Consider the following 12,217-nt stretch of genomic DNA (forward strand, 5'->3'; position numbering starts at 1 on the left):
TCCCTAATTAATTCATTGATATGCTGTTCTAATGCTGTAATTGTCGTTTTTATTTCAGTCTTTAATTCAGTTTTAGTATATTCTAGTGTTCTGTTTGTTTTTGTGTCATGTTTATTGTTTTTATCTCCTTTCTTATATCATTAGCCATTTGTTCACTAAATACATGAAACCAAGCCAGGAAATCTGAATCCACTTTTCTCGTTACCCCTGGTGTGCAATGCGTACAGTAACGTGTCCAATTGGTCTCAGATTAATATTGTAACAAGGCTAGGTACACCACTGTAGTACACCCACAAACTCTGCTTACAAAATCACTTGCAGTTTACCAACCCCCCCCCCCCCCCCCCAAAAAAAAAAAAAAAAAAAAAAAAATGGTGACAAGGAGCTAGATTGGTGTGTAGGTCACTGAAAGTGGATTTGCCGTAGCTGCTGCTGCTGTGGATTGATGTGCTGTAACTGCAATCCGCTGCTGTTGATGTAGACTGCTCTTGAAATTCATACAACTGAAGTCCTCCATATCCTTCATAGTTGTAGTTGTAATCTTCAGAGTTATGGAACAGTTTTTTCTTCTCCATTGTAATTGCAGTCGAAGGATTTAATAATTGTTCAACAACTGCCAAAACTTCATCAAGATTCTTTATTCGCAACAGTTGATTTTGCATTTCAGCCGAAACTTAGCTGTTGGTCTTTGTTACTATTGACTACAAATATTGACTCCTGCAAAACTGCATACTTAAAATTTGCAAATGCTCTTTAAAATTTAAAATTTCTGTTTGCTGTACTTGTTCTTCATAAAATTGATTTACTCCCAGCCGTATTTGCTCTGTGTCCTGTCATGGTCACCGCAAGCGATGTCCCACTGGTTCTTTACCATATTAGGTGGTGGAGTAAAGTCTGATCAGAAGCTAAGACTTTGTGTTATTTAATATTGCTCACCTAGGTATTTCAGCACACTTGCCAACCTCTTCTGTTCGAACTTCTTTTCTCAAAGTGCTGCAGTTACTGCTGGAAGTTAAGGGTACAAATCCAACATCCATCTCTCAAAATAAATGTGAGGTTTCTAATTAAGCAAATCTTATATATTTTACTCTTGTTTACAATAACTGTCTGTTACAAAGTTGTCACATTATTCGGAACATCGCAAAAATATTGATAAGGACAGAATCCTGAAATGGTCTTTCGTGTTTAACAGATTTCAATTGTGTCCCTGTATAACCAGTTCTTGATTTAATTTTCTCATTTTGAGGGAACTGAAGAGTGGTGTGTTTAGTTGTTAAAAAATCATTCAGCAGCCAAGATCACATAAAATATTTTTTTATTGAAGACATCCGCCTTCAACGAACTATACTGTAATCTTCAGGTCTTAAAATCTCTCGTTGTAAAACACGTTCATTTTATGCTGTCATTGCCCACAAACGAACTGTCTTAAAAAAAATATTTTATGCTATCTTAGTTGTTCAATGGTTTTTCTGTGGCACACACCATATCTCCCAGGCAGGAACTGGGAATGTCTTATAAATCGCTCAACCAACGGATACTGCGAACGGGTTACGATATTTATCGTCATCACAGCTGGCAAATATGCTGCATCCTTCCATCCCGTGATACATGTGCTTAAATAAAACGTACGTCCAAATGGTAGATTATCTAATACATTGTGAAAATAAACTTTTTAAAGTGGTAAACATCATACATCGGTCCAAAAAACGATTGTGCAACACATCACTTCACCAAAGTGATATGTTACATTACAAACACAGACACTGACTGTCTTTCAAGTAATCCATTGATGGAATGTAGCAGCATGCATAAAATCTGTCACCACTGCATTAAATGACATTTCTTCTGATCAGAGGGGAGGTCTAGCATGCTGAAAACTATAGAAGCCTTAAAGGATGAGGAACTGACCGAAGGAGAATTCCAGTTACTAAAAGGAATATTGTATATGGGAAATGTGAACCAGTGAGGCAGAATTGTTTGCTTCCATGCATCCGTGGTCAGCTATCATAAGTATTTCCATGATACTTCAACATCTGGGATTCTGAAGACTAGACATAATAAGACATAGGTGTCACAGACCAGGTCTCTAATGATACGTTAAGCATTACATGAGCCACTGTAAGGAATGCTTAAGACCGCAGCATACGCTGCAATTATCTCTAGGGCATATGGAACCAATTCCACCTGCAGCATTGCCATTCCACGAAATTGGAAACACCACCTTGGAGAAGTTCCCGATGTCAGCAACTGAGAATTGATGGATAATAGTCTGCAATGACTACCTCACTTACTATGCAATCACAAAAGCTGTGCCGACTACTGAAGCTCCAGAAATTGCTGGTTTTCTTGTAAAAGACATCATTTTGAAGCACGGAGCACCCTGTATCATCACCTTGATTATGTAAAAATTCTTCTGTTGAGACCAGTGTCAGAAGTAATTTTGAATTGTGATCTCATCTGTATGATGACCACTGCCTACCAACCAAGGGCAAATATTCACAAAATGTGTCGATAAGAAGTTGGCAATATGCTCTCAGTGTACAAGGAATTGCTGAAAAGTAATGCCTCCAAATTTTCTATTCTGTTATCAGTATCGGTTGAGGTATGATATGTTGTGCATATTACTCGGTTAACTTTCTCCCTTTGCTGCCACAATTTGTAAGCCTCTGCCACTAGAGAGCTCCAAATTACAGCATGTAACAAGGTGGTGTGTAACGTAACTGTGTTGGTTTAATAAAGTTTGTAACAGCAGCAAATGTGACTCTAATTGCAATCTATAGAAGAATGAAAGCTGTGTACAGTGATGATTGTGTCAGTATAAGTAATTTAAGACCTTCAGTTGTTCATGCTTGTAATGAAGGAAAGTGGCTAACCTCAATGTCAGCGACAGAGTTAGGAGTAGATAACCATGTGCAGCTACCAATAAGACTCACTCTTACCAGGTTAATGAACTCCTCAGAGAAAGTCACCATGTAACACACATAAGTATGGCATATCACAAAGCTATTACAGGCCATCATTGCAGAACTGTGCTACAGAAAACTGTAATCACAGTGGCTGCCTTGAATGTTCACTTCTGACATGAATCAGAGGAGTCTGCACATCTGTCAATAATTTCTTTTGCGTTTTGAGTGTGAGGTTGATGGGTTCCTTAACAACATTGTGAAAGCTGGGTTCACCATTTTGCCCTGAAAACAAAAAAGCACCATAGGAGTTTCATTCCAAAGAATCTCAGACACTAAAAATGTTCAAGACCATGCCATCAGTATACAGTGTTCTGGAATGTTCAAGGTGTGGTGCATATGGAATTCGTGTGCCACCATAAACTTTGCAAGTTACTGCGAGACCCTCAGAAAACTGAAACCATTAATTCAGAGAGTTCACCACACATGGAGCACTCTCTCCTTCGGCATGACAACGCCAAACTACAAACGAGTGCTCTGACATCGGCAACCTTCCGACACTTTGGGTTGACTGTCATCGATCATCCTCCCTACAGTCTAGACTTTGACCCATCTGATTTTCATGTTTCCAAAACTTTAAGAACTTTGCTTTGATATTGATGAAGTGGTGCAAGCAGGGTTGAGGCCATGGCTCCATCAACAAAGCCAAAATTTCTACAGTGACTGATTAACAAACTGGCCTGTTGTTTAGAGAAATGTATTTGTTGCCAGGATGACTATGTTGAGAAATAAATATGTAGACATGAAGAATAAATATGTAGAATGTTAATAACGTTGGTTTTATTTAACAAGCTTTAAAAAATTCTGAGGCATTACTTTTCAGCACACCCTCGTATGTTGATGTTGAACAGAGACATTGGAGTAGAATACTGCCCATCATGATGTTCACGTGTAGCACAGCAAAGCAAGGCACTACAGGGTGCCCTCTTTTATCTCCACTCCACGGTCTTGAGACCGAAACAACTGTTCCCATTTCAGTCAGACCATACTCAGGATTAATACATGAAACATCTAATCACCAGAACTGAAGAAGCGAAGACAACTGACCCGGACACAGTCCATGGGTGCCCAAGAGAAGGACTAAAAGCACTGTAACAGCAAGCACTGACCAGTGAGATACAGCTTGGGAGTTTTTATGCCTGTACATAAATGTGGAACTGTTTTAGAGGTTAGTGAAACACTTCTTAAGGCCATATTGTATCTTTTACTGCTTGTTGGACGTCACGGTATGAACTCAAGAAATATGACATTCAACAAGAAGACTAAAGTGCAGACCTGTCATTCATATCCTCCATATGAATATGTGAAGAGGATGTGACAACACAATTTGAACAGCAGGATCTTCCAGAATTGCTAGGACCACTGATAAGATCTACATCTAGGTAGTTGGCTCAACTGAGGATTTATGAAATAGCGGGTTGCTGTCTTTTTCAGGAAAAGGGGCAATGCAGCAAGCTGTGGTGTATGAAAACTGGAGTAGCAGTTAGTGTAGCTAGCTGGCACACTGTGTGTGGTTAGTTCAAATCTGAACACACAAGCAGATATATCTTATATAGTATTTATCATTTCCAGGAGATTCTTGAAATTCTTATATTTGTGATCTTTGCATATTCTGCAGTATCCATTGTTTGCATAAGTAGCAGCGCACTCCATCCAGGAAACAGTTCTGTTGTGTCTGTACATTAGTGTTTGTAATAAACATACTTTCAGTGCCAAGTGTTTTGCTACATTGATGAGCCTGCTTTCGGATTTGGACTGGCTTCTGGTCACAATATGACAACATTGTTCTTTGTATTGGGAAATGGCACATTGTAATTTTTCCTAGATATTAGCAGATGTAAAATTTGTTTCTTGCAATTGTTTCTTTTGTAGTTGAGGAAAGAGCTCTGTGAAATCTGGTTCTCACCCGAAATCATTTGTTAAGCTTCTTTATCTTCAGCAGCGTTTGACTGTGTTATGGTACTGTTTTCATGTTGTTTGTCTTAGTGTTCCAGGTAGTTGTTGCTTCTATTTTCTGTTACATTTCATTGTATAATATTTTTTTTCCAAGAAATAAATTTGTGTACATATTTTTGTAGATTTCGTAGTACTGACAAAGGCACAAATAGTAACAAATGGTGACACAAATACTCTTCTCCAGTGATAGTTTCCTCCAATTGACAAAAAATAGGAATGGGTGGGAAAAACGAGACCTCCATAAATTAGGGGAGAGTCAGCTAGAGCACAAGCTCATTGTATCGATCGTGTCTGGATAAGGGGAAACGGTAGTGAAATGCTTATGAGGTAAGGACGGACAGAGAACAAACAGAGATAGTACAGGTGAGAGGTTGGTTGAAATGAAGTATGTGTAGAACAAATTTCCACTCATTGGGTTCTGAGCTATTTTTACTGGTCTTGAGCACACACAGCTGTTGAAATCCTATGTGCAACTATCTGGACCATCTGATAGTGGCATGCATTAGCTGATGTGAGACATCTCATCTCTTTGAAGATACTAGACTTCCCAATGGCTGAAGGGTGCAAGACAAGTTTTGTGGCAGGACAATGCTAAAGATATGAATCCTGTGAATTGAAGATCAGTTGAGGCCATTACAGATGATGCCAAGTGTTGGGGACATTTTTAATTTCATAATATGTATTAAAGTTTGCTTTATATAGACATGCACCTTTTTACCTATTATAGTTTCCAAATTTTCTTGTTAAAATTTAAATTATTTGTATTATTTATATTTCATTACGCATGAGCAGTCATAAGACACACTGGATAGATAAAGCTTAAAACTGTAGTGTAACACTATGTGAGTTTTAGAAAACAGCAATAATATTCAAAAATGTGCAAATTCACATAAAATTTAATTGTTCGGTCATGTGATATTTGAAGAGCACAGGAAGAGTATATGGTTTGTCCACTTTTTTCCAAAAATGAGTTATGTATGCAATGAGATGTAGGACAATGTGTTATTTAAAACTGTTAATCGACCATTGCAATAGTATGAATAGTCCACATTCTATAACCCATTTTAAATTAGGCATGCAGGGAAAGAATGTGCTAATGTGTCTCACTACGAGGAATATATGTTGTGTATTAAGTTTTGGTTTCCTTATGGGTTGTTAACTAAGTTAGTGTTTTGAGGTAATAAATGCCGAAGAAAGATCAAATATTGTATGAGAATTCAGTGATATGGTAAACTGGAATGAACAATCATTGTATCTGACAGGCCTCATTACAATACTTCAACGTCACAGAAGGCGATCAAGGAAGAATGAAGATGAAGCACAGCTTCAAAAGTGTAATTTCAACTACAGAGTAAGAGTGAAAAATGATGACACTGTACATGAAATTCCAAATGCAGCTGAGCAGTACATGAAGCAAAAAGGCAGTGATTAATGAGAATTCAGAAATTTCTGAAACTGTAAGGAGTAAGTGCAGAAATAGTCCAAGGAAGGAAGTAGTCCAATTAAGGAAGAAGTAGAAATGGCAGTTTATCATCACATTCATTCATTTAAGGGGACACCAAGTCATTAAAGCAATACTAGACCAAGAAGTTGCATTTCCCTAGGAATTTTTGGTGAAAAAAATTCCTTGAAATGTTACAGGAAAAATTGTCAGATTTTGTCATTTCATATGAAATGCATAGAACAGTGTTCAGTGCTAAATTCAGTGTAGCTTTGGGTATCCAAGGAATGACACATGGTCAAACTGCAATAAATATTCTATTGAGATGAAAGTGCTGAACGCATTGTGATCTGAAAATTTAGATGATGATATGAAGAAACAACTCTTGAAAAAAATCTTCAAGATCACCATTGACCGGAAACTTCACAAAGTCAAAGCTGAAGCATTTTATTCCAGAAAGAGAAGTGCTTGTTTAAGAAGCCAAAAGTCTTATGAAAGAGAAGCATCCTGCATGAACTACGAAAAAGGTATGCGTACCAAACAGAAGTACGAATGATGTCTATTACAAAGGCAGTTGTCTGTTTACTCATTCAGTATTCATCAGCTTTCGTTTGCAACATCAGTGTTCTATTCTTATATTGAAGATATTGGAAGAAAAGGCCCCAATGAAGGTGTTTCCTTTTTAAATTGCTTTGTGACAGAATTGTTGCACAAGAAAGTCAAGGTGCTGAAGTTTTTTGTGATTCGTGTTCAGGCCAGAACAAGAATTACGCTGTGCTAAGATATCTTAATAATCTTCTGAGTGAACTGAAACTTTTGTAGACGCTCTTTCATGGAGTGTGATAAGAATATGGGACTGATTAATGCATTATCGTTAGCAGAACTGCGAATGGATTGGGTGCCGATCATGTTTGAAGTTCAGTGTAAGTCTAAGTCTTGTGATGTTGTGGTGGTCAGTCAATATGTGATACAAAATTGGGGATAATTTCTCAAGCATAAATATTCGAGGAAATGGCCTTTCCAAACAAGGCCCATCAGAGAACTAGTCATTACAAAAACCATCCCCACCTCATTCAACATCAAGAAGCTTATAATTGAGCTTGGATTTTATTGGTGCTGAGAGTTTCACAGCTAATTTGAGAGCAACATTCTGGAGAATATCCATCCCCTGCTTGCAGAGGTAAAATATAAAAAATATAATAAAACATTATTTTAGAATAATTTTATATGATGATGATGATGATGATGATGATGATTTGTCTTTACGGGCCCTCTGACATCATCTAAAGAAAAGTATCAGTACCTCCAGGTTTTGAAAGAGTATTGCAGACAAGAAGCTAGAGTGTTTTACACAAGTCATTTGCACAAGGCTGAGAACTGTATGTTGAGACAAAGTAATTATATTTTATTCTTATTACCACCATATCACATGAAGTTAAAATAGCAAAGAGAAACTATTTGCCAAGGAGTTCCTTTATTGTTTCGAACTTTTTTCCATTACAAAATAATCTGAAACACATGCCACTGCTTTAAATATTACACCAGTGAAACTACAATTTAAATATTTGAGGAATCAATTTATATTAAATTTATGTATATAACATATCCTTCCAAATGACTTTTACATTCATTAATTTTGCCCATAAGTATCCATGAAATTCGGTTTCTAACTTTTAAGTTGCTCTCCTGAACAATTTTATAATGTGGACAAATCACGTTCTTTTCCTGATGAGAAGGAAATAAAAATAAAGCAAATCCATATGCTGAAAGCAAATAAAGAAAAAATAAATATTACAGATCTAATAATTGTAGCCAATGTGGCATTTGTTTAGATTAACAAGACATTTGTTTTGATTAACAAGAAGAAGAAACACTAAACACACTGTAGTGTTAAACTTTCATATCTAGTATTTTTAATCATATCTCTGTTCTTTCTATTGACAGGCAAAAATACCTTGTTCAAATAACTGCAGATGCATTGGTTGTCGCAATGTAGAAGAAAGTTGTGACAAAAAGTCATTGAGAGATTTGGCAGATGCTGCAGAAGTTCGTGTACAGCAGCAGACAGCCGTCAAGAATAAACTGTCAGCACATATACAGGATATTGCGCGTCCTCAGGCATCAACACAGTCTGGCTCTAGGTATATCCAATATCTGAATCATACCAGGATTTATTAATGGTCTTGACAAAAGATAAATACAGTGTACTCCAGATTTATTCATGTATGGATCATTCATGCAAACCCCCCCCCCCCCCCCTATCCCTTTCTCTCTCTCTCTCTCTCTCTCTCTCTCTCACTCTCTTTCTTTCTTTTTTAAAAAGAACACGTATCATGCACACGGGGACTGGGAGCGCGGGTTGCCGGGAAGACGACTGACTGCACCATGCCATGCCTGAGTGTGTGCTGATGTCGGTCACCGACACTGCCACTACCGTCCATCCAGTAGACATTGTGCTGAATGCATGTTTGATTTTTCATGCATCTTCTCCCCGACATTACCCCACATAATCGGGAGTATACTGTACTTCAAATAGCATCTATAAACATGTTTAATACCTGGGAAATGAAAAAATGTGTGTGTGTGTGTGTGTGTGTGTGTGTGTGTGTGTGTGTGTGTGTGTGCGCGCGTGCGTGCGTGTAGTGTTTTAATTTGCACATCTGTTAGTGTGCTGATTTTGAATACGCATTTTCAGGCATGCATTCAACTTCATGACCCAAGATGTTATACATGCAACATGTCAGTGTATGTTAGCCCAAGCAGAAGACTCTGAGCGCAGTAATAATTCAGAGACTCAAGCAGAGAGACTGATTTTGGAAGAGTTTGGTCGCTGCCTAGTCCAGATCATAGAATGTGCCAGTAAGACGGAAGGTATGGGCTTAGAAAATTACTAAGAACTTTTTGGGAATTCCAGGTTGGAATATCAACAGTTAAAAAAGGATAGGTGGCTACTCACCATAAAGATAACACAATGAGTTGCAGACAAGCACAGTGAAAAGACTGTTGCACACTAAGCTTTCAGCCAAAACACACACACACACACACACAAACACACACACACACACACACACACACACACACACACATTCACATGAGCAGGCATACCTCACATGCACATGACAGCTATCTCCAGCCACTCTAGCCAGACTGCAACCGTTGCATTGAACGAAAGCAGCAATCAGGAATGTGGCAGGGAAGGGGAGTGATAGCAGAGTATGAGTGGGGAAAGAGAAGAGTGCTGTCTGGTGGAGGGAGCAGGGACTAAAAGGTGGCAAGACAAGGCTGCCAGGAGCAGTGTCGGGAGGTTGTGGGGGGCAGTAAAGGAGAGGAGCAAAGGAATGAAAAGACTGGTGGATGCGTTGTCAGAGAGTAGCTGCAATCAGGGTGAGGGGACGTGAATTGGGGGGAGGATAAAGGACAGAGGAAGAGGAAACTGAGTGGAGGGTTGGAGGCAGTAGAGTTTCATATGTTATCCCAGCCTCAACCTATGATAAACTGCACCTCTGTACCCTCCACTCAACAGTTTCTACGCCCCTCTGTCCTACAACCACCTCTGAATTCACATCTCCTCACCCTCATTGTGCTTCTTTGCTCACTCTCAGCCAATGCACACATCACCCTTTTCCACTCTCTGCTCCTCCTTTTCTTCTCCTCTCCCCTCCACTCCTCTCCTCTCCTTTTCCTCTCCTCTCCTTTTCCTCTCCTCTCCTTTTCCTCTCCTCTCCTTTTCCTCTCCTATCCTTTTCCTCTCCTCTCCTTTTCCTCTCCTCTCCTTTTCCTCTCCTCTCCTTTTCCTCTCCTCCCCCCTCCTTTTCCTCTCCTCCCCCCTCCTTTTCCTCTCCTCCCCCCTCCTTTTCCTCTCCTCCCCCCTCCTTTTCCTCTCCTCCCCCCTCCTTTTCCTCTCCTCCCCCCTCCTTTTCCTCTCCTCCCCCCTCCTTTCCCTCTCCTCCCCCCTCCTTTCCCTCTCCTCCCCCCTCCTTTCCCTCTCCTCCCCCCTCCTTTCCCTCTCCTCCCCCCTCCTTTCCCTCTCCTCCCCCCTCCTTTCCCTCTCCTCCCCCCTCCTTTCCCTCTCCTCCCCCCTCCTTTCCCTCTCCTCCCCCCTCCTTTCCCTCTCCTCCCCCCTCCTTTCCCTCTCCTCCCCCCTCCTTGCCCTCTCCTCCCCCCTCCTTGCCCTCTCCTCCCCCCTCCTTGCCCTCTCCTCCCCCCTCCTTTCCCTCTCCTCCCCCCTCCTTTCCCTCTCCTCCCCCCTCCTTTCCCTCTCCTCCCCCCTCCTTTCCCTCTCCTCCCCCCTCCTTTCCCTCTCCTCCCCCCTCCTTTCCCTCTCCTCCCCCCTCCTTTCCCTCTCCTCCCCCCTCCTTTCCCTCTCCTCCCCCCTCCTTTCCCTCTCCTCCCCCCTCCTTTCCCTCTCCTCCCCTCTCCTTTCCCTCTCCTCCCCTCTCCTTTCCCTCTCATTTCCCTCTCCTCCCCTCTCATTTCCCTCTCCTCCCCTCTCATTTCCCTCTCCTCCCCTCTCATTTCCCTCTCCTCCCCTCTCATTTCCCTCTCCCTCCCCTCTCCCTCCCCTCTCCCTCCCCTCTCCCTCTCCTCTCTCTCTCCCTCTCCCCTCTTCTCACCTCACCTCATCTCCTAATCCTTCCCTCCCCACCCCTCTCCTGCTCCTTCCCTCCCCTCCCCTCCCCTCTCCAGCTCCTTCCCTCCCCTCCCCTCTCCAGCTCCTTCCCTCCCCTCCCCTCTCCTGCTCCTTCCCTCCCCTCCCCCGCTCCTCCCCTCCCCTCTCCCGCTCCTCCCCTCCCCTCCCAACTCCTCCCCTCCCCTCCCAGCTCCTCCCCGCTCCGCTCCTCCCCTCCCCTCCCCGCTCCGCTCCTCCCCTCCCCGCTCCGCTCCTCCCCGCTCCGCTCCGCTCCTCCCCTCCCCGCTCCGCTCCTCCCCTCCCCGCTCCGCTCCTCCCCTCCCCGCTCCGCTCCTCCCCTCCCCGCTCCGCTCCGCTCCTCCCCGCTCCGCTCCGCTCCTCCCCTCCCCGCTCCGCTCCGCTCCTCCCCTCCCCGCTCCGCTCCTCCCCTCCCCACCCCGCTCCTCCCCGCCCCGCCCCGATCCTGCTCCTCCCCGCCCCGCTCCTCCCCTCCCCGCTCCTCCCCTCCCCGCTCATCTCCTTTTCTACACAGCCATGTGACGTCATTCATGGGAGCATTGTCCTTTAGCCTTCCACACCGTGCTTGCCATGCCAGGCAGCCCTCTTCTTTGCCGCCCGCCTCCCCATCCCCCTCCCTCTCCTCCTCCTCCTCCTCCTCCTCCTCATACTCTGTACTATACATCCTCCCTCCCTTCTCTGCCTCACTCCCAATCGCTGCTGGAGATAGTGGTCCTGTGTATGTGAGGTGTGCCTGCTTGTGTGTGTGTGTGTGTGTGTGTGTGTGTGTGTGTGTGTGTGTGAAGAAGGCTTTGGCCAAAATTTAATGTATAACAGTCTTTTCGTTGTGCCTGTCTGCAACTCAGATGTCACTTTAACTAATTTTCATAGTTGTCAAAATGTTTTGATCATGTGTGATTGTGTTGAACTTAAACTGTGTCGTAGGAAACTCGGCAGATTGGCATGCAGTCAGCCTGTTGAATTTATTTACAACTTTGGAGTGAGGAGTTACTCAGTCTGCAGTGTTTTTCCACACCATCGTCTTATCAAACTTGGAAACAATTTCTATCAATAAAGGGCTTGTTAGATGCCCAATGCACAGCTTATTTTGTTGTCTTTGTATTACGTGCCTATTCAAAGTGACCCTGTTCTGCATTTAGGGGGGTCTTTTGACATCATTTTGAACTAACTGCTGACCTATTCTCTTGACATCTGTTTCTTTTGTATTTA

The 12,217-nt window shown here is 42.4% G+C and overlaps 1 protein-coding gene across 2 annotated transcripts in view; it reads left to right on the forward strand.

Moving 5' to 3' along the window:
- Nucleotides 1-12,217, forward strand: part of LOC124777430 (protein lin-54 homolog) — a 283,077-nt gene that overhangs the window by 245,861 nt on the left and 24,999 nt on the right. For both annotated transcript variants that reach the window (XM_047252830.1, XM_047252831.1), the window contains exons 10-11: nucleotides 8,305-8,501; nucleotides 9,056-9,231. In XM_047252830.1, coding sequence (XP_047108786.1) covers nucleotides 8,305-8,501; nucleotides 9,056-9,231 — 373 coding nt within the window. The remainder of the gene's footprint in view (nucleotides 1-8,304; nucleotides 8,502-9,055; nucleotides 9,232-12,217) is intronic.

Source organism: Schistocerca piceifrons, chromosome 2, assembly GCF_021461385.2.
Source record: "Schistocerca piceifrons isolate TAMUIC-IGC-003096 chromosome 2, iqSchPice1.1, whole genome shotgun sequence".
Classification (NCBI taxonomy): domain Eukaryota; kingdom Metazoa; phylum Arthropoda; class Insecta; order Orthoptera; family Acrididae; genus Schistocerca; species Schistocerca piceifrons.